Source organism: Talpa occidentalis, unplaced genomic scaffold (genome assembly GCF_014898055.3).
Source record: "Talpa occidentalis isolate TD23 unplaced genomic scaffold, MPIMG_talOcc4v2.1 talOcc4.14, whole genome shotgun sequence".
NCBI lineage: Eukaryota > Metazoa > Chordata > Mammalia > Eulipotyphla > Talpidae > Talpa > Talpa occidentalis.
In genome coordinates this window covers 80,948,618-80,971,715 of record NW_023601433.1, presented here as the reverse complement: position 1 = coordinate 80,971,715, position 23,098 = coordinate 80,948,618, and the positions used below count along the sequence as shown (strand labels likewise).

The window sequence follows — 23,098 nt, the reverse complement described above, 5'->3', positions numbered from 1 at the left end:
GTCTGCCTGCATGTGTGGGTTTGAGTGCAGGGTGTGTTTCCAGGGAATGTTCTCCTGTGGGGTGTGTATGTGTACCTAGGGGCACCCGTGCATACTGGGGTGCCAATCTGGGGTGTCATACATGTTTGCTGGGGTATGTTGTCAGGTAATGCTCCTATGTATGTGTGTTTGTGTGTGTACCTAAGTGTGTCTGGGAGGGTGGGCGGAAGCATATGTTCTCACATGACCGTCCAGCGCGTGCGTATGTGTAGCTGAGTGTGTGAGGGTGCACAGCCATGTGTGCTTGGAACAACTGGCAGTGCAGTGGGGAGCAGGGCGCTCTCGGCAGCTTCATCTGGGTCTGGCTCGCTCTCACCTTCCCGACTGATCAGCCACTGAGGGGGAGGGGAGGGAGGCTCCAGAGAGATGCCAGTGGATGATCTCAGGTAACGCTACTCATCTCTAGCTGGGGACTAGGAAGAGGGAGTGGCACAGAGCCTCTTAATGAGAAAGACTAAGCCAGAAAGAGACAGGAGAGCAGAACCCTCCGTGCCCTTGCCTGTAGCAATGGAGAATGCTGGAAGCTGCGTGCTGCCATGGTTCAGGAGAGATTTCCAGGCCTCATGGAGAGTAAGTACACTGAGTATCTGACATAGTGGGTCCAAGGAATACCTCTCCAGGCGACACTCATCCCCACTAGGGCATCAACTTTCATCAGGAAGAGCTGGACAGTGGGGTTGCTGTGGTAGCTTTATGGGACTGCCCGGATGGCAGATGCTAGTCCCAGAGCAAACTCCCCTGAACAGAAATCTGGTGGGGGAGGGTGGTGGGCACAGGGAAGATGGTTGTGAGAGGAGTTAGGGAGGGGAGGGAAAAGAGGATAGAGGCAACAGGGACAGATGTTTAGGGAGAACACCTACTCTGCAGATTTCCAGAAGTGCCCGGGGTGAGACAGGCGACGGTTTCGCTTTGGCAGTTTCTCCAGCATGTCCATGAGCTTGGTGAAGGTAGGTCTCTCTTCTTGTTCAAAGGCCCAACAGAAGAGAAGAATGTCCTAAAAGAAATCAACGTGTGATTTCACACACATGGTGACTTCCTGATTGCTTCTTGGTACCTCATTATGTCTATTTGTCTATCCTTTTACCTCACTTCCATATTCTCCACCATCCATCCATCTACCCATTTACTCATCCACCCAGCCATTATGCACCTGTCCACCTATCCCTCTCAGCTCACCCATTTATCCTTCAGCTATTATCCACCAACCCACCCATCCATTTATCCATCCACCCACCCACCCATCTACTCATCCATCCATCCCTCCATCCAGCAGCTCATGCATTTACCCTTCATCTCTCTATCCATCCTCCTACTCATCCACGTTCTGAGGCCATAAACCAAAATAGGTAAGTACTATCTTAGAAGGGCCTGAGATACACTGGAATCAGTAATGATTCCCAATGAGTTTCTAGGCATCTTTCAAAAGGAAGGTTGTAAGGAAACCCTGAAGTCTTCATCCACATCCTGACACCGTGTAAGTGCCCTTCAAAGACACAGAAGGGACATGTGTTTTCATTAATGTCCTTACCTGAGAAAGGAAACCTAGAAGCTGGTAAGCTTTAAAAATATACCAGATAATTACTCTTTCCCTGACTTGTCTTCTGATCAAAAGAGGGGATTCTTCCTGCTGTTTTATAGAAAATGATTATTAGTCTATAACCTGGGCCTCTCAGCTTCTATAAAACTTGTTCTGAGGTGGATGATGCCTTAAATTTTTGTAAGTAGATGAAAATAAAAGTTGAATCCCTGTAATGGGTGACACATTAATGAAAAGATGCTTTAAGTAACAGAAAAAGAGGGCATCACTGGTTATACTCGATTTAACAATCATGGTGAGGAAGAAGTTGGCGAAGAACTACTGTGCTCCCGGTGGCGGGAACCTGAATTGCAGGCATAGTTCAGAGGCTTTGCCCTCTGAGCTCCCAGTCATTATCTGACAAGGCTGAAGGGCATGGATTTCTGACACCTTCTGGGAAAGCACGTGTAACCTTAACATACAGGAAAACAGCCCAGATCTGGGTGTGCTTCTTCCCTTGTTCCCCACACGTGGCACTATTCCAGGACTTACCGAGATTTCTTTTCCCATGCCGATCTGGCTGAGGTTGGGTTTCATGCCAGTGCCCATTTGCCAGATAATTGCCTCCGCTGGTTGAGTCTTGAAAGGCCACTCCCTGGCGTGGAGTTCATACCAGATTGTGCTGTTGGAAGATCATTGTGAAAGGGGTTTTGGTGTGATATGTCACTGGAGACACTGATCCTCTTACCAACACAAAACCACACACAGTCAGTCTGCTGGCTAAACACTCCATCCACTAATTTCTTCCTCATGGGGTTGGTGTTTTGCTACCTGGGACACACTTAAGCTTTCTCAATGTCTTGCGAGTCATGCTTATCCCAGGATGCTGTTTATGATGCCTAATTTGAAATGAATCTAAACCTAGAACCTGAATAGTTTAATATAAGGTGGCCAGGATCTCTGACCCTTTGTTTTAATTCTAGGAAGTCACTGCACGAAAACAATCAGGGAAACAATTCATTTACAAGGATGTTCTCTACAGTATTATATATAATATTGAAAATATTTAGAAATAATGCAATTGTTCCATAACAGGAACTGGTCACATGCATTATGGTAAACTCATAAAATGAATGGAATACTTTATTGTTACACTTCCAAGAAATTTTGTTGATATGAAAAAAATGCTTACTACATAATTTGAAGTGAAGAGCAGGACCTACGATGATATGTCCTGCCATTATAGATGTATGGACAAGAGAATAAAGAGAAAGCAAAATTTTAACAATAGCCAACTCTCAGTGATAGGAAAGGATTTTTTGATTTCCTTTCTACTTGTGCTTTTCAAGTAGGAACCATCCTGTGGAATGGTGGAAAGAAAAATAAGTGAAAGATTTGAGAATCAGGCTGACTTAGGTTCAAGTACTGTACTGATAAGACACTGGGTGGATGGCTTTACCTCTCTGAATCTGGGCTTTCTCGCCTGCCAAACGAGAATAAATTTGTAGTGGAAGAGTGTTTATGTGGGATGTGAAGAGCCACAGCAATTCTTTCCTGGGATTATTCTAGAAGGATTCACTACATTATTGTTTGTCTCCCAAGTCCCGACACTGTAAGCAAGCTCCTGCAGGCACCATGTGGCGCTGGATGGGGTGATGCGCCACACCAGGGGTGTGTGAGTGATGCTGGCCCATGTGGGCAGGTGCCAGGGCCAGCGGAGGCTCCCGGCACATGAGGGTGTCTCGGGTGTATCATGGAGACCGGCACTGAGAACAAGGCTCCCCAACGCAGAGACTATCTAACAGAATCCTAGGAAACGATCTTTCCTCTGATGTAATTTATGCAAATTTGTTTTAAAGAACATGAAACAGACTGTTATTTCTTTGTTGATCCTAGGACTGTGTCAAAGCAGCTATTTCTAGGGTCCCACTTCTCAGCATCGTCTCTCCCTTGCCAAACCCCTTCCTCTGGGGTAGAGAGAGGATGGGGGTGCTCAGGTGGTGGGATTCTGAGTTCAAGTTAAGGTGCTAGATGATTACAGTTATCACAAAGGACAATTACGCTGAGGTTTCTCTCTGTGCTAGACACTACTCTGAGTTCTTTGTATTTATTATGATTATGGGGGATGCTGTGACATCGAGGTCTCGCTGCCCCACCCAGGAACAGCCACTTCCTAGAAATGGTAAAGTACCCGCCTACAAGTGTGTTTTCACATGAAAATGAATCACCACCCCTGTCCCCACCGCCGCAGTCCGGCTCATACTCAGGCCCTGTGAGGACGCCCCTGCTCTCTGTTTTTCCTTGGTGTGACTTGGTCGGTTATTTGGAAAACGCCAAGCCCCAAGCCCATGGGATTTGTCAAACCAGCCAATTCTAAAACTGCTTTCCCTGCCTCCCCATTGCTTCCAGATGGTCTTGCTCCCATTTTCCTCCTCCTCCTGCTGCCCCCTGGCTGCCCCTGGCACTGCCCCATGTGGCCCTGCAGAGTATGCTCTGGATCCCGCTTTGGGACCTGTAAGAAACTGTCTTTTCAGCTGTTCCCTGGTCTGTGGGCCCCGCCATAACAACCTGCATCATAAAACAGGGGGCACTGTTATTATCCCCATTTTACAGAGGAGGAAACTAAGGCTCAGGAAGGTGACGTCTCTTACCTGGGGTCACACAGCAAATAAGCCGTGCGGCCAGAGGCTGAGCCCAGTTCATCTGACTACAGAGTAGTGCCGCGGGCCCTTCTGCTGTACTGGGAAACCTGCCCTCTGTCCTATTCAAGAGTCCCCGTGATCCAGGCAGTGAGCGATCTGGGATTTGAGAGGGCGACCCTGTGGTCGGTGGCAGGGGCCTGGGGAAAGGTGTACAGACAGCCCGCAGGCACCACTCGTGTGGTGGGTGGGGCACGGTGATGGGGGCGCTGCTCTGGGTGCTCAGGTGTTGTCTTGCTCAGCCCCGAGAGCCCCTCCACGGGCTTATTATCTCTGCTTTAGGGCCAAGGGAAGTGATGCCAACCGCAACGTGGAGCAGCTGGGCGGGAACTGGGCTGCCCCAGGTTCCACCCGCCCTGCACACTCTTTGCCACAGCGAAGCGCATCTCCGTGCCACCCAGAGCCTCAGTTTCTTTACCTGGTGGCTGCGGGGAAGAGCGGGACCTGGTGCAAGGGGCACTGGTGAGGATGCCATGAGACAGCAGCCATCAAAAGCTTCCTACAGAGCTCGATGCCCTTGCAAAAGTCCATTTTTGTTCTGAGTCATGTCTGGGCATGACGTTCCCAAGCAACAAGATGCCCCTAATTGGCAGGAAACTCAGAGCACCAGGTCCCTCGGAATTCAGCAGTGTCGGGAATAAAAGCCTCATTAAAACTTCCTTTCAAATCCAAGTTGCAAGAGAAACTCACTTCAAGATAAAAAAATTGCTAAAGATTAAAACTCCAGTGGAAAACCAATTACTTACTTTGGTACATTTTGTTAATTACATTCTTTTTTTTTTCTTTTGCTAAATTTATACTAAAATATACCAACATAATGATTGCAATTTAGTTTCAGATAACAATATCTAACTAGATAAAGATTCGGGCATAGACTAATCAGGGGGAGTAGCCTTTAAAGGGGTCTAAGAGAGAGACGCGGAGAATCCTGATGTGTGAGCAACCCCTCCTCCCCCGGGATTTACAGCAAGAACTCAGTGGGGGCACTTCCCCGTGCACAGGTGTCTCTAGCCTCTCTCAGGGGCACATGTGTGCAGTCTGCCCAACAGCTTCCCAGCATCACTCCGCCAGCCCTTGCAATCACCCCATGTATCAGGGAAGGCGAGGGCTAGCGTGAGCACTGAGGGATGGGAGCAGAGAAGCCCCTCTAGATGTGCCTTCTCAGAGAGCTCTGTCCTGGCCCTCTCCCCAGGCCACACTTCCAGATTCCCCATTCTCTCTCATGGCCACACTTTGTCTTTGCAGACAAGTCCTAAGCCCCTCTTTTCAAAACTCTTAGATGTGTAGGTTCCACTGCCTCTGGTTGTTCCTACTGACCCTCTCCAAGGAAGCTGAAACTCACTGTGTCCAAATCTGATGTCTCCGCCTTCCGGGCATACACCCGGCACAGCCCCTGCCCCACTTCCAGGGTCTCTGCTTCGGTGAATGATACCACTCTCCACCCAGCTTCTTAAGGTCGATACCTGGATACCATCCACATTCAATCCATCATCAAGCCCTATCACTTACACGTCCTGAATGTGCCTCCAATCCCAGCTTTTGCACCTGCTTGCAGCTCTTCAGTGGAGAACACCTCCTGGATTGGTCCCTCAGCCTCAGTCCTGCCTTCTGCTCTCTGTTCTCAACTACCATTCCCCCTGCTTGTTAACCATCAATGGCTCCCTAGTAACATGAAGTGAAAACTCCTCAACTCAGCCTGTAAGCCCTTGCAGGACTGACCTCCGTTCCATCTCTAGTCTCTTAACTCACCACCCCAATCCTGATTTTTCTCCTGCTTCTTTCCGTAACCATCAGCTCCCTTTCCTCCCCCGACTCCCCAGATGTTCCTCCACTGCAGGCAATTTGTTCTCTTTCACGCATACGCCTTTTCTTGTTTTCCTTCTACCTGGAACACACCACCCTACTCTCACCTGGCCTACTTACATTCAACCTTCAACTTACACTCAGCAGCCACCTTCTCTGGGAAACCCTTTCTGCTCTCGCGGGCTGCATTCAGCTTCCCCTTTATTCCCACGGCCCCGTGGCCGTCCTCGGCAGGGCACTGATCACACTTTGTTAAAACCGTTTCCTTGTCTGTTTCCCACCAGTCAAGTGAGAGTAGGTATGCAGGTTTGCTAAGGTCACTCCAGTCCACCCCATTCAGATTCCCCCCAATCTCACTCACGTTGGCCCCCCTCCAGGGAGGTGCCCTGCCCCTCCCTAAAGCCCAAAGGAGGGGTTAGGAAGGCCACCCCTCTGCCCAGGCGGGGGCTCTCGAGGACCAGGGTGGGCCACCTACCCGAGCGCGAAGACATCTGAGTGCTTGGAGAAGGGGAGCTTGTCCTCCTCTGTGTCAGGAGACAGCTGGCGGATAATCTCTGGGGCGAGGTGGCACAGCCAGCCATTCTGGATGCGCAGCTTGTCATCCCGCCTGGGGAAGGAAAACACACGCGTGAGCCCCTTCCCCAGCCCAGGGAGGACCCGCCTCCCAGCACTGGCCCCACGCCCTGGACTATCTCTGTTGACTTTCTTTGCGTTCCCCACTCCCCCCCACCCCCCGCGGGCACTGCCTCGCCTCACACTTGAGGCTGAGAGGCTCAGGAGGTGCAGGAAAGCAGAGTCTGGAGAGAGACACTCAAACTTCACCTCGGAGGCCCCCCTTCTCCAGCTCCATTCAACAAACACAGTCGATTCCTGTTATTCACTATAGTTGTGTTTTATAAGTCCCCGTGAACACTGAATTAGTGAAGGCGGATCAGCGTCCCTAGGGGAAGTATGCACACCCATGTACCATGATGTGAACAGACCACAAATAAGAGGTGGTCCTTTTATAGATCCTCAGTGTGTAGAGGAGGCCGTAAGAACACTTTATGATGTTCGCGCAACGACTGAATCGCCAACGACACATTTCCCAGAACAAGTGACTGTCTACGCCCACACGCTCCACATACATGAGCCTCTTAAATCCTAAAAACAACCCACCCGGGTTTCTTTATTTCACACAAGGGAAAACGAGGCTCAAGTGTAAAGCGGTATGTCCAAGTCTGCCCCACTACCATGTCTAGCAGGGTTGGAACATTCCACCACCCTATCCCTTCCCCGGGTCATCTTGGATGAGAGCTGAAACCCCGCCTGGCCTCCTGCACGCTGTGTCCCGCGGCTCGCACTATGCACCACCCAGTGTGGGCCACGGATCACCGAGGATGGGCCTGAGTGTTGATATGGGGGTTATAAGTAGATTTCAGTGAGTATGTCAATGTGCAAACGTGGAATCTGTGAACAATGAAGACTGGCTGTATTTACGGAGCACCAACTACCCCCAGGCTCTGTTCTGGCAACAGGAACATAGCCGTGAGCAAGGCCACAAGGTCTCTGGCCTCCTGGAGCTTGTACTCTGGCATGGGAAGGTCACAACAAGTGAGTAAAGTAAATGGGAAAAAATGCTGATAATGGTAAGTGGTATATAATAAATTGAAAATAGGGGATATGTCAAAGAAAAGAGGGAGCTTATTTTAGGTAAGAAGTGAGCTGAGAGCAACATGATGGGAGGGGCCCGGTCATATGAACGAGAATACTCTCGGCAGAAGGGAAGCCAGGATGAAAGTCCAAGGCAGGCCCTGTTAGGGTGTTCTGGAAACTTAAAGACTGAGTCTCCATTTTCCCATCTGCAAAATGGGCACATTAACTTGCACCTCCAGAGCTGAAGGATAGAAAGGACTCTTGGATGGCGCAGGCTGCATGATTACGGAACTAAATTACTACCTACAATCCTTTCTCTTGAGATCTCAGGGATGCAGTTGAGACTAGAGCCCAGAGGTCATCCGAGAGAGGTGGGGCATGGCCTGGATTAGCTAACATACTCCTGGCATAGGGGTCTCTGGGAAGTTGGTATGGAGGGAGAGCAAACTGCCGAAAGAGCAAACTTCCCAGACCCCCAGCTCTTTCAATGCCCTGCCACCTCTTCCTGACTCGCTGGGTCAGTGCGGGTTTGGGCTTGCAGGGCTGGGCCAGGAAGGGTGGTAGCCACATGGGAATGACCAGCCTGCTGGGGGGTTGTGGACAAGAGTCAAGAGGGGCCAGGAGCCAGGCCTGGCAGACTCCCTGGAGTGCTCCGTTTCCATGGCGATGGGCCCACCTGTGGCAAGCCCAAATCAACTTCATTAGGATTATTATTATGATTAATAACAGCTTGTGGCAGCTGGCACGACAGTGCTGGCATCTCAAATGACACCTTTTCTTGATGATGGCAGAAGAGCTGTAGGCTGGCAACGCTTCGGGGGAAGCCTTGGAATCTGTGTGGATGTTCAGGACATCGCTCACTTCACTGTGGGACCCCTACCCACTCTAAAGCTGACAGATTCCCCTTCCTCCAGCACCTGCTGGGCACCCAGTGCTGCCAACATCTAAGCTCTCACCCGGCGGGGGGGGGGGGGGCAAGAAGACAAGGACCCCCTGCTGAGCGTCCACTGTGTGTCAGGTGGTCCATCCCACCTAAACCCACAGTGCCCTGCTCCACGGGTGGGCATGCATATGTGACTCACCCAAAGGCACAGGGGCAACAAGTGACAGTTAGAATCTGTTTGATTTCAAGGCTTTAAAATTCCAAAGACTAGACTCTAACCACAACTCCACACTCATTCCTGGAGAAAGAGCAAAGTTCTCACCTAAGCCCTTCTCAGTTCTGTCTCATTTAATATTTAAAAGGGTCTCATCAGGCAGCTACTGTGAGTGCTGACCTCCACCCCCAATTTACAGATGAGCAAAAACTGAGGCTCAGGGAGTTGGATGTGTGTTCAATAAGAGAGGTTGTGTCCGGCGTGAAGTTCACATGGCAAAGCCTTAACCCTGACGTGACTTTTTGAAGACAGGGCTGTTAAGGTATATGAGATCCCAAGGGCGGGGCCCTAATCCTATAGGACTGGGAACCTTATTAAAAGGAGGACATGACATCAGATGGAGCAGTGTCCCCTTCCCCATGTGAGGATGTGCTAAGGTGGTGGCAGGAAGAGCCCTCGCCAGAAACTAAACCCTCCAGCACCTTGACCTTGGACTTCCAGCTTCCAGAACTGTGAGAAACACGCTTCTGCTGTTTAATACCAGTCTGTGCTATTTTACCACAGCAGCCCAAATGGACTATGTGGTAAGTACTTGCTAAATATTTGCTGACTCACTGAACACAGGGGAAACTTCCAGACTCTTTCTCCTGCTTTTCCTGCAGGCCTGGAGGCCGGCCAGCTTCCTGTCCCTCTTCCCTGTAACCCAGCCCCCAGGCTGCCAATCAGGCCCAAGGATGCCTGATGCTCAGAGGTGTCCCTTTGGTCTCCTGCTGGGGGCTCCGGTCTTACCATCTGGAGTTGCCTGTTTACAAACAGGAGGCAAATGAGACCTGAACCCTTGAGACCCCAGTATTGAGAAAATACTGAAGCAAGTCTACGCAACAGGAAAGGTCCTAGAACTCCCAGAGTGCCACCTTCCTGCTGCAGTTCCCACCCTGTCTGGGGGCTGTGGCAGACACAGGAGGCTGGCTTGGTCCCACTGAGTAGTGAAATCAAATTGCCTGTCCCCTGACTCTGCACAGGCTCTGGGGACCCACTGACTGACAGAATATAGGGGAAGGAATGTTCTAGGACTTTTGAAGTTAGGACATTAGAAGGTTTGCAACTTCTTTCTCGGTCTTGCGAATGTACGCCCTGGGGGAAGCAGCGGGTAGGAGGGCTAGGAGGGCTGTGGCTACCCTGAGACCACCATGCTGTGAGGAAGCTCAGTGTAGTGCGTGCAGAGGCTGTGGGAGAGGGATGGGGGGAGAAAGGGAAAGGAGGCGGGAGGGAGCAGACCCTTCAGCCTCCAGCTATTCCGGCCACCCCTCCTGGATGTGTGACCAGGAGGCCTTCAGTTGATCTCAGGCCCACCTGACTGCACCTCCGTGAGTGACCCCAAGCATGAAAGCTCAGTGAGCCCAGGTAACTGAAGAGCCACAGGGATAATAATAACCTGCTGTTCAAACCCACTAAATTGGGGGTGGTTGTTACATGGCAATAACGACAACAGGGATAAAAGCACAGGAAGTCATGGATGGCTACTCGGGGCTACTCAAGAAATGTGGGTTTCTTTTGGGAGCTACCGCTGAGGGCCCCTGCCTCTCCTGACACTAACTGGGCTGGTGTTGACAGCCAGGCTGGGCCGGGGTGGGGGCAGTCTAGACAACAGGGCCAGAGCCGCTCTGTCCTTGACTTGACCCCTCTTCCTGGCGGACACCGGGTTTTCCAGGAATAAGCTAAAGGAACAGATGCCTGGCGTTCCATTGCCTCTTTCTGCTTCTTTCTCTGCCTTCAGAAAACCAAGAACCAAAAGGAAGACACTGAAGCCCTGCCCCTCACTCCTTCCTCCACTGGGGGAGAGAATCCGCCGGGAAGGAGCACGGGAGAGGGGGCAGTGTTCCCCCCAGAGGGTGGAATCTCTGATGTCTTGGAGTCTAGAATCAGGTTCAAGACAACCCCTGTTGAGCCTCTTTTTGTCTCAATACAGATAATTGGGTTCGCTGTGTTATCACAGCCTCTTCCTCTGCCCTTAGCCTAAGGCTGACAACAGGCCAACCAGCAAGTCCAGGCAATTCCCTGAGAAGAAAACCCCAAACAAGAAAGAAGGCCGAGCCATCCAGCCCGCCTGGCTTCTTGGATTCTGACTTCAGTGTCTGTCTCCATCTCTATTCATTGATCTATTTGTTCACTACTGAATTATTTTCTTCTTTTAAGTGCTGTAGATAGTGTTGATGTATTTTTTTTTTAGTGGACTAAGAGCTGAACAAGAAACTTAAGCTGCTGTTCTTACTGCACCACATATAAACAGCAAGATCAAGTTTCATCAAATTCTGGATTAGATTCAAGGTATTACCTAGAAGGAGCAAACTTCACTGTGGGGGGTCCTGGTATGTACCCCAGGGAGACTGGTGGTCCTCCAAAGCAGTTGAAACTGAAGTACAATGAGCGAAACCATGGACTGCCTTTCTGGAGAGACATGCTATCCAGACGATACGTGATGAGAGACACACACAGGGTCTGAAGTTTGAGCGAGTGTGAATGTGTGTGTGTTGGTGTGTGGACACGCATACTCTCCAAATTAAAAGTTACAAAGGGTAGACCTGAATTATCGGCTGTTTATTTGTGATCAAGCTGTTTTCACATGGTCAACGCAAGACGGCTTGCTCTAGGGTGAGTGGTGGCTGAGAGTTAATTACTTAACGATGGTTAATGATTCTCCTGCGTGATACTGGGGGGATATATGCAAATTAACACTAATTACAACAACTCAGCAGCAGCTACTATTTGTAGCATTGCAAGTGCTCCAGGCGCTGTGCGGGATGCTTGATGCGTGTTATAATATCCTCACAAGGACCCTTCGAGGTAAGCCTCATCACACTCATTTACTTTTCTTGCAGATAAGGAAACTGAAGTTCAGAGAAGTTACATAACTTGATTAAAGTCACAGATAATAAGCAGCAGAGCCAAGTTAGGCCCTGGTTGGGTCTGATTTTAAATCCCTTGCTCTTTAATTACACTTTCACTTTACTGAAATTAATTAATTCATAAGAAAACTTTGAGCAAGGGCTCTCGGTAATCCCAATTTCTAGGTGAGGATTTGGGGTAAGGAGAGAGTCCACTGGTGACATTCAAGGGTAAAGAGCTTTGCAGGATTTGGGGATGTTCTGTGCCCAATGACATGCATTCAAGGATACCACTGCAAGACTGGCCCCCTGGTATTCCCAGTGGGAGCTGGGTTTCAGCATTTCATCAGCAACACAGAAGCCTCATTGTCCAGTCAAGTGACGGCAGGGCCACTGCCTGCGGTCCAGGTGACCAGGGCCACTGGAGGTGACTTCCTACCCCGACCATGATCTGTCAAGAACCTCCCCCAGCCGCGCCCAGGCTCTTCCACAATCTCACCTGCCAGCCTGCAGAACCCCAGAAATGCTGAAGAGCCCAAAGTCTGTGATCACCACTTTGCCGTTGTCGTAGAAGACATTCTTTGACTTGAGGTCCTTGTGGAGGATTCCTTTGGCGTGGAGGTAGCCCATCCCCTGCAGGAAGCCAACAGGAAGTTGCTAGAGACCCAGCGCTCACGGCCAGCTGGCTTGGTTTCATGGCCCCCATTCTTTGCCTCCTCTGGGAGGGTGCACTGAGCAGCTGCAGAGCTCGGGCCCCAGATGCGAAGGGCTGGGGGTGGCGCCAGAGAAGGCCTGGCATGGGGGCAGGCAGGGTCTTCCTCAAACACAGATCTGCCACCACCCCCAGACTACCACAAAACACCCTCCATCCGGCTCTTCTGCTTCTGGAGAAACAAAGATGTCCCCAGGGAGACAAGGGCTGGACAAACCCGAGAAAGGATTTCTACCAACCACGCACGTCCCACCTCCTCGATGACGCCCCCTGCAGGAGCCTGCTTCTCGGGTCCATCTAACCCACACCCTGCAGGGGCCACCTGCTCCTCCAAGACTCATGGCTCAACAGTCAAGGACATGGAGAAGAGTCTGCGGAGGTCTAGTTCAAGGATGAGGATCCAGAATTTTTGTTTTTGCCTTTATGAAAAGACCCTTTTATTTCTTTTTCAGCTCAGCGCTGAGACTTCCAGCGGGAAATAAACGTCTGAGTATCACTGACTAATGAGGCACCTGCCAGAAAACAGGATGTTCCGTCTGTTTTAATTCCAAACAGCACCCAACAATCTGACTTCCCCAGCAGCTGTGGAGGGAGCTGGCTGGCACTGATGGGAATGCAGGGGCTTAAGAGGCAAGGGATTCTAACAGTGAGAACCCACCAGGGTTCTTGTTCACGGGCAAGGATCATGACAAACAGTCACTGGAGGGAAACCACACCTCGGCAGACCCTCCCTACCGGTCAGACTCTGGCAAGATTTCTCGTACGTGGTCTGGTATTTCTCAGGGAAGGTCTGATTTCACTGAAGCCTAGACTGTGGGTCTGAAGCCAGACTGGGAGTCTCAGGAGGGGACTGGGTCTTTCCGAGGTTCAGAGGGGAGGCCATGGACTCGACGGTACCTTCACGATTTCCTGGGCAATCTGCCTCGTCTTGTTGACGTCCAGGACGATCTTGGCATCCCTCACCACAGAGTAGAGTGTCCGTCCCTTGCAGAGGCTGAAAAGCAAAACGACAGGATCAATTACTGGCAGTTGTTCAGATGAGGGTGGACGACACGGTTATTAGATAGATAGAGAGCCCAGGGGCGTGCCACCATTATGCCCAGGAGCTAGTGAGCCTGTGTTTGGACCCACACCTGGGTTTGGGGTACAGGTCAGGGAGCGAGCGCCTTTAGGCTCTTCGGGATCCTCACCAACACTCCCCACATCCGAGGATGCCCACAGAAGCTAGGCTGGTCCAGGAGTCAGTGCGCCATGTTCTGTTTACCCAGAGTGTCACAGATGGAAAGCGGTGCGTAAACCAACAGCTTCTGGGGTCCTCAGACACCACTTAGACAGCACTCTGCTGGCCACTCGTCCCAGCTGCTCCCACTCTTCGGAGCCACTTGCGTGTGGGGACACTGATGGAAGACCAGCAAAGCGGCGGCTGATGTGTACTAAGTGCCATCAACGAATGATGCATTCAAGCTTTTAGCCAGAGGTGTGTAAACACCAATAACACTCTCCCCGAAACCAGATGCCTGTCTAGGCTGCGGGTTTTCAAACTATTTGCAGCCTCATTGAGCTCATTTTGAGGACCAGTGGTTTAAGGTGAATGACAAGATGAAAAAGGACATTATGCAGTGAAAGTAACACCTTCCCATTTAGCTGCCCGCTTGCTCATCCGTCCTCCTGCTCCACGGCGAGCCCACCTCCTGGCACACACAGCAGGCCCTCAGCAAACCTCCAAACCATGGACGAACGACGGCGAGAATTCCAGGGTCCCCACAGCATCCCCAGCCCCCAGCTCTATGTCCAGTTCATGGGACCCAATGCTGGCTACAAAGAGGAAGGTCGTCCAGAAAGTCAATTTCCCATTTACATCAAAATCAGGACCTGGGTTTTTCTTTCTCACTAAAATACTCTAGGCATTTTATTAATTCATGGAGTATTTATCACGCCCTTGTTATACACTAAACTTAGCTGAGACTGTGGGGTGGAAGCCTGCACGCTGGTACTTACCAGGGATCACAGCTCTGTTCCTTCTTTATTAGGGGCCTTAGCCCCTCTGGGTCTCAGTTTCCTCATCGCGCAAAGGGAACTAACCATATCCACCTGTGGAGTCTGAGTTCCTGTGGGAGTTCTGCACCACGCCTGGCAGCTGGCAGGACGTGCACCACAGTGGTTAGCAGAACAGAGGCCTAGTGTCGGACTCCATGGGTCAGAACCCTGGTTTGTCAGTTAGTGGCTGTGTGGCCCTGGGCAGGTGAGTTAACCTCTCTGAGTCTCAGTTCCATTATTTTAAAATGGGGCCAACAGTTCCTGCTTTCAAAGTTGTTAGAAGAATATGACAAAAATGAGGTGTGTAAAGGTGTTGGCATCTATTCACGAACACATAATTACTCAAGAAATGCTGGCTATTATAAAAGTAGTAAATGAACAATAAAATGGTAACACATATATACACACTCCAATTTGTACAAATATATTATCTACATACTCATAATGTATTTATACACACATCACGTCTATCCATCTATTATCTTTCTTTCCATCTCTCAATCCACCTATGTATCCACATACTCATCTAAAATGCTACCTATGACCGCCTATGATCTTTGACTAAGATCGTTCCTTCACTGGATAAAGGGTAGGTTTCCGGGGTGGCTGACTCACTGGGGTCTGACTCAGCTGCCTGAGGTTGCCCAGCAAGCTGGCGGGAGGTGGCCATGGTGACTCCAGGCTGTGCCCCCCGCACCCTCTTGCTGTCTGGGTGGCCTGTTTGCTGTGGCTGCTCCAGGAGAGGTGGGGGGTGGGGCAGGCTGTGCAGCCAATTAAACCATACTGACATTTAAGATTCGAGACGGCGGAGACCGTGGGTGCGTTCCCTCCTCTGGATACTCGTTCTTGAACAGCCACCTACACTCCAATTAGAGACCAGTGCCCAGAAAATACCATCCCTTCTGCAGACCGCAGAGCAAATAATTGCAACTCCGAGACTTCCAGCCCTCCTGATCAGGGTAACCATGTGCAAGTCGCAGGCCTCAAATTCCCACCCCCCCATCTTCCTTCCCTGCTCACATGGTCCTCCCCAAGCAGCTGCCAAGGTCTTTGCTTCTCCCCTCTACTCTCTGGCCTCTGCAGCCGTTGGACAAGCTGACGGGTGGGATGGAAATGGGCACAACCTGGCATACCCGCTAAAGTGAAACACACTAATCATCCACGACAAGCGGTTCTTCCCCACGGACATACTCAACAGATGTGTGTATGCATATGTGCCCACAGACATGTACTAGAGTGTTCCAGAGTGCACTAGGAGGTCAATAGCAACCTATTCAGTAATAGCCCTGCATGATGGAACCAACCCCAATGTTCAGCAGGGAAATGGCTAGATTGTGACAGCAAAATATGTTCCTACTGTATAATAATCAACTGTAACATGCAGGTAGCTCCTAAACAATGTGGAGCTGAAGAAGCCAGAGACATGAGTGCATGCAGGCTGGCTGCATTCACATAAGGTGCAGAGCAGACAAACCAGTCCCTGTGCCAGAGGTTGGCATTGCTGGCACCCTCGGGTTGGGGCGGGGGGTGATGTTCTGTGTGTGGACTTGGGCCCTGGTTGCAGGGAAGTTGCAGTTGAAGAGTCATAAAACCTTTAGGATCTGGACATTCTGACAGGTAGGTTCTCTTTTCAAAAACAGGTTATCCTTTCAGTGAGGAAAGGATGAACAATTCATACATGGCCCTGATATTTAAACGAAACTCTAAAGCAACATTAATACTCTGGGTATCTATTTCTAAACTCTTCACACAGTCCTGAGGTGCAGTGTCTGCAGAGGGCCTCCAGGCCTGGCTGCGGCTCCTGGGTGTCTACTGGGGGCTGAGATGGAAAACAGGGGCAGGGTGCAGGCTGAGGGACAAGTAGGAGTGGGCATAGCCAGTGTCCAGGGTGCTAAGGCTGGGGGAGTCCAGGCAAGTCAGTCCATGCATCCACAGCAACTGCTCTGAGACTGGAATTTCCTGGGCTGGCACCAGTGCCCTACAGGGGAGGGGCGGGGACAGAGGATGAAGGTTCACTGAACACCTGTATGGGACCTAACAGCTCCACAAATCCTCCGAGCAACCCAAAAGGGTCCACATTATCACCCCCATCTTGCAGGTGAGGATATAGAAACCAGGAGGGAGACACAGCCATGGTGTCAGCCCGTTTCAGACTTTTCTCGCTCACCTGTTCCTCCCAGGTGTGGGTGCCCTACTCCTGGGCATGAGTTCCAGATCATGAAGGAGACATACAGTGCAGCGGGCCCAAACCCCAACTCTTCCATCGACTGCTAGTAGTCGAGAGGCCTTGGAAAGTGACTTTGACCTCAGTTTCTTCGTCTGTGAAATGGGGTAATGGTGACAAAACCAGCCAATGTGTACTGAGTCCTTCCTAAGTGCCAGGCACCATCCAATGCACCAGAGCCCCACATGGTGGGTATTCTCTCTGTTTCCCTGATTCTAAGAGGCACTGTTCCCAGAATCTCAACGTCTCTGAAATCAGAATATGACAGGTCACAGTTTCATGGGTACTGTTTTTGTTTGTAGTACATAAGTGGTGGGTTTCTAATTAATGACATCTTAGATTTAATGATGTATGGGAACAGTCTCATTTTGCAGATGAGGACACTGAGGCTCAGAGAGGTTCCATGGAGCTGGGACTTGAACCCGGGCAGCCTGGCTCCAGAGTTGATGATCTTAAACCCCGTCTTTTGCTTCTTGATCTCGTCTGACATCACAGGCTCTCGGCAAATGAGAGCATTTGAAACATCACTTCTTTTTTTTTTTTTTTTTTAAAGATTTATTTATTTATTTATACAAGCACTGGGTACAGTCAGAAGCGTGGGAGGGTGAGAGAATTCACCAGAGCCAGAGCGGGGAGCAGAACAGACAGACAGACGAAATATACTGCTGAGCAGTGGGCACAGCAGGAGAGGTCTGTGAGCCATGCGGGACCCTCGCCGGTGGCCGGGGATCGAACCGGTGCTGCAGAGGCTGTGGGCAGCTTTGCAGCCCAGCACTCAACTGCTGCACCGCCGGGGAGGCCCTGAAACGTCACTTCTTTTTAACAGGACGTAGGCGATGAAGATTAATGAGGCTGCCTGCCCTCGGGAGCAGGGTCAGCGTGGAGGCTGGGAGGAAGGGGGACCCCACTTTGAGAACCGCTGTCCAAGGTCCAGCTCATTTGACTGAGACCCAGAGATAATTAAATTCACCATGTACTTAGTGGGCCCCATGGGTGGGTGTGGGTAGCTGTGCCAAGTATACAATACAGACCCTGTCCTCAGTCTCATGGGGCTGACGGGTAAGAGGAGAAAGCAGATAGTTATCAGTCAGCAAAAAATCATGAGAAGTTCAGAGGGGACCATGAGCAATGAAGAGAATGAACAGAGTTGTTAGTTAGAAAGGGGGAGCACTGGGGGATTCTTCAGGAGGGAAAGTCGTCTGGAGGTGACCTTCATGCTGACAGGTGAATGAGGAAAACCTGGGGCAAGAGTTCAGGCTGCAGGATCAGCCTGTGCAAAGGCCCTGAGGTAGGTGCAAGCATGAACTGCTTGAGTAACACAGCAAAGGTGGTGTGGCTGGATTCTGGGGAGCAGTTCTCCCAGCCCCACTTCCCCCCATGCTTGCCAGCCTCAGGTGCTGAGCCTCCAAATAAGAGAAACAGCTGGGCACAAACAGACCCTACCTCTGCCTGATTTGAGATCTCCAGGCAGTTGGTTTCAAAGGCAGCTGTTGTTTAAAAACACTTGGGCTGTCAGAAGGGATTTATAACCCCGCTGCTTGCTCACTTCTAAGCATTTCCCACTTCTCAAAACTCAAAACCCAGTTAATTGCCCCCCCCTCCCTTGAGCAAATAAATCATGCTCCAAGTGACGAGTTGCAAGCTCCATCAAATTCCAGCCGCCGGCAAATCACAACTTCCAAGTCGTCTCGAATCTAACACCAAAGATATTAAACCTGGGAACTCTGGGGCTTTATAATAAAAAATGCCAGGTTGCTTTCCTATAAAAATGGGAAATGCCAGAAAGCAAGTGAGAAATGCCAGCTGTTCGCCACCTGCTTAACCTGACCTGCATCCGGGAAATGAAGAGTTATAGAGTTCCATTAAGAAAGGGGCTTGTTGGGGAAGGCCTGTGTCCCAGCAGACATATGACAGTGGCCCGCCAAGCACCAGAATATGCAAAGCAAGAGCCTAGAGCAGGGCTTAGCTTCTGCTAACACCCCCAACCCCCTCCAGCCTCTGATACTGCTGCAAACTCAGAGAAGCTCAGAGGGAAAGCATAGCTCTGACTCTCGGTCTTACTGGCCTCTTCTGAGAGCCTGGTCTGATTTTGCTAAGTCAAGAAGCCAGGAGTTGGCTTCTCTGAGCCTTTTAAGAACTAAGATAGGGGATTTGTCCATGAGGGGCGCACTCCAGCTCCTGAATGCCTGGTGAGATTCAGCCCTCTCTCATCTGGGGCTACAAGGAAGGAATGTTCTAAGGGTCCAGGCAGCCAGCTGGGGAGGTGCAGGCCACCAGCTCACTGCAGCCAGCACTTCCGGGAAAAGAATGCTTGGCCTCTCATGGCACCCTGCGGTGGCCTGCAACTCGTGACCTTGTCCAAAGACACCAGAGTCAGACATACTCCTCCCTAGCTGCCTTACACATTCTCAGCACATCCAAATGGTCAGACAGTGTCTCAACCAGCATCCCTCCCACGCTACTATTCCAGACCTACCTGGAGGCTCTTGCCAGATCAACCAATTTCTATTATTTATATCTGGCTAATAATTCTCTACTGAAAAATAAGTGTATTTTAAAAGGAAACTTTCTATCATTATCTTCTGTTGTTACCTATTGGAAAGCCAAATCTCTAGCCCCAGATAAAAGCAAAAAAAAAAAAAAAACAACGAAAACAAACACATTAAAAAACAAAATTAAATCCCAGCTTGGCATTGCAACCTGCCAGATGGTCTCAGCTCAAGGCCTTCTCTTCTCATTTTTTAAAAAAAGTCTAGAAAGTCAGGGTTAGCAAGGCATTAAATACTAACACTCAACTTTCAAATATAACAAAATAAACACTAGCACTGAGCAGAGGCATTCTCCTTAATGTTACCAGGGGATGGCAAGAGAATTCAAGAGAAAAATCACTATGTTGATTCAATGCTGTTGGGGGTTGGGAGACCCTAACTTATTCAACTTCATGACTGCAAACCCTTCCCCCCGCCCCCACTCCTGCCAACTATGCATTAGCCAGGTATATAGGCCAGGGGTGTGCAGGGATGAGACAAAGGGCCATTTGCTAGTTTTGATGGAGCTGATATTTCTAGAGGATACAAACTATTGCCACGAGTTACAATCGGGCCATGGAGAGACAAATGGGGGTCAGGTGGAGAACAAGGCAATGGAATTGGGGTGCCTCCACTAACGTAGCCAGGGGCAGCACTTCAGGAGGGGGCAGCACTTCAGGAGGGGACAGCACGAGCCCCCTTTCTACCATGTTCCCAGGGCAAAGACTCTGGGCTGATTTCTGGCAACTTCTACCCAAGTGTTCCCTAAGTTCTGAGAAAGAGAGACACTGTCTTCTTCAGGATGCCAACTGTCTCCCAAAGGCTGACCAGGATAGAGGCCAAAGGCTTCCAGACAGCATCCCATTTAATGCTTTTAATAACTCTCAGAAATGGGTGTGGTTATTTCCATGGTATAGATGTGGAAACTGAGGAAACACATCAGTCTGGGCGGGAGCATATACTTCAGAATCAGAACTTCCTGAGATAAAATTCTGCCCCTTCCCAGCTGTGTGATCTTGGGCAAGTCACCCAAAATCTTTGGAACTCACAGAGCCATGAGGTGGGGTGATCAAGGAAATTCTGGTAATGTGAGATGTGTGTCCAGTTTTAAGACCCCCTAGTCAGCCCTCCTTGGAAGCAAGACGATGGTCACCATGTGGAGTTCTCTCCACAAGGCACTGAACGGGGAGCTCCTTGAGCCAGCCTCCTTAGAAGGGGAGGCACAGCATTACAAACTGCAGGAAGGTGCAGTAACCTACCCAGGACCCCACGGTCAACAGGCAAGAGGGTCAGAATTCGAGTCCAAGTCTAACCGTCCCATCTGTCCAGGATTTCCTAAGATCTCTTGGGAAAAGATGACCCAGCAAAGGAGGAGCCAACTGAGCCCAACTCAGGTGACCTGACCTCTGGAAACCCCTGCTCGTCTGTTGAGCTCATGGAGGCCCTCCCCCTCCCTCCAGGTTTGGGCCTTTCCTGCCCCCCTCCAAGTTCAGGGCCACATTGTCCCTTGCAGCTTCTGTGTGGGAGTTCCTGGCGGTTGCCTGGAGACCAGCAAAGCGGAAGGGGGCAAGGCCATCTGAGAGGGCCTTCAGAGCTTCCCCGTGTCTCCTTGTGGGCAAAGTGACCACCAAACAGCTGACGAGGCCCAGCAGAGATGCTCAGAGAAAGTTCTGGAAGGAGTGAACAAATGAAAGAAAGACGAATGACTCACACCCCCTTTTCCTTCCCATTTCCCACTGCCAGGCTGGTGTCTTCCTAGCAGCTTAGCACCTGGAAAGGGCCCCGCGCCACACCAGATCAAGTTCACAATGCGCTTTCAGCCTCTTCTGTGCAAGACGCCACATGGCACAAAAGCCCCAAGCAGACCCTGGCCCTGCCCTCTAGGGCTAGGCATCCAAAACGCATTCTCGTGGCTGCCTCGACAGAACCCCACTTTTGTTTAAGCGGAATATAAAACTGTGAGACACACTCCCTGATTGGCATGCATTGAAAACCCACCAACAGGATCGACTTCGGGGTCTAGTTAGCAGGGCTACTTCCAGGTGGTGGGATCAGGAGCTTTACAAGATTATTTTCTTGCTGTTATCCCTTTTCTAATTTTTTCTTCAATAAATACATGCTACTTCTGCAAAATGAGAAAAAAAAGAAAAGGAAAAAAATCCCGAAGTATAGACAGTTTGGAAAATGACGAACTGGTGACAAATTGACCTGAGAAAGCAGACCGACGGGAACTCGCACGCCAAGGGGCTCAGCCTGGCGGGAAGGCTCTCTGGCCGGGCCTGCTTGAGGACAAGAGGCAGCTTTTACTCCTTCTGACCCCTGCACGGGGGTGTTCTGGGCACATGGCAGTGCTGCTCCTGATGGGGCCTCTGGGAGAACTCTCCCTGGGCAAGTTCATCCCTAAGAGGGAGACAGAGTGGTTTTTCTAAAACACCCGTGTGGCTGGTAAGAGATGTGACTGTTTGATGTGTGGTGCACAGAACTCCATAAAATGGCTCGGTCCTTTCTGCCCAGGGGGACCCAGAGCCCAGAGGAGAGCAGTGGGGGCGCTGAGGATGCTGAGAAGAGGAGCTGGGGAGGCAGGGAGCTGGCGTGGGGGGGCACTGCTCCCTGCTACGGGGCTGGACCTATACTAGACTTATTGGTCAGCTGGGATCCTTGATGGAGGGAGGCAGTGAGGAGAGTGAGCAGAGAGGATGCTGGGAACGCACCTGAGCATGAAACTACCTGGGCACAGTGTAGGGATGAGGAACAGAAAGGTCTGGAATTCAGGCTACAGAATAGTGTTAGAGATCACTGGCCCACCCTTCGGGAAGAGGGGAAGCAGAAGTGCTGGGGTGTGGGGGGAATCTCCCAAGGTTGGGCTTGGAGAGGCACAGCCTGGTTCCAACACAGGCCTGTGCGAGGCTAAACACGGTGTGTGCGCAGACATGGGGCCCCCAGCGCCCCAAGGATGATTGACTGAGCCTTCCAGTGAACACTCTGCTAAAGGGTCACGTGCACGGCCTCCTTTAGCTGTGTTCCTAAGCACAACCCACTAGGGGGGTGCCGTTCCTCTCCCAGAGTCGGAGAGGTGAGGCCCCTTGCCAGGTCGTGCAGCGAGGACACAGGAAGCAGAAACGCACTCGCCATCAGTCTATCTGAACGTGGGGCTCTAGCTTAGCCGCTAAGTTCCACAGGCTGAGGGCTGAGAGGAGCAGCCTTTTCCAAGCTCCCGAGTGGAGCCCTGGGTTATTTCACCCTCCACAGAGCCTTGGGGGTGGGGGCGATTTTCCATCCTTCCATTTTCCCAGTGAGAAAGTGAAGGCTCAAGCGGATGAGTCTGGCTTGCCCAGGATCTGGTCTGATTTCCCCTGCCCTTTGCTCCAGGGGAAAACATGAAGCCTGGGTTGCCAGGGCAGAGGGAGCTGGGGAGGTGAGGGCCAAGAGCAGCTATTCGTGGACACAGGGTTTCTTTTTGAGGTGATAAAAAGTTCTAAAGGGATGGTGATGGTCGTGTATTTTGTCAATATGCTGAAAACCACTGAGCTGTGTGGACGCCTTAAACTGACAGGAACAGCTCTTCGCCAAAAGGCCGGCTAGCCAATATGTGCATATTTTAAGTGAGTTGATTTTACATCACTAAAGTTTTAAAAAGATAAAAACCTGGGAATTCACAAAGTCCCAACTAATTTCTTCCTGTTATATTTGTTCAGGAGTCCTGGCCTGAAATAGGAAAAACACCTGATTTCACAGCCTTGTCAAGCAGGGAAGGAATTTCCCCCCCTGGAAGTTCTGTAAGTAAAGCTTAGGAGGGCGGGATGGGCAGAAGTACTGGGGTGGACACTGGGAAGGAAATAAGCTTGAACTACCATTTCACCACCCCAAGCAGCGTGGAGGAAAATCCAGAGACAGAGGGATGTGCTGGGAATGATCGTTGCTTC

The 23,098-nt window shown here is 50.7% G+C and overlaps 1 protein-coding gene across 1 annotated transcript in view; it reads right to left on the bottom strand.

Moving 5' to 3' along the window:
• Positions 1–895: 895 nt before the first annotated feature.
• KSR2 (kinase suppressor of ras 2) overlaps positions 896–23,098 on the bottom strand; it is a 337,333-nt gene continuing 315,130 nt past the window's right edge. The window contains exons 16-20 of the mRNA XM_037511091.2: positions 13,284–13,380; positions 12,174–12,307; positions 6,533–6,664; positions 2,108–2,237; positions 896–1,033 (exon numbers count right to left, since the gene is read on the bottom strand). Of these exons, the coding sequence (XP_037366988.1) occupies positions 896–1,033; positions 2,108–2,237; positions 6,533–6,664; positions 12,174–12,307; positions 13,284–13,380 (631 nt within the window). The remainder of the gene's footprint in view (positions 1,034–2,107; positions 2,238–6,532; positions 6,665–12,173; positions 12,308–13,283; positions 13,381–23,098) is intronic.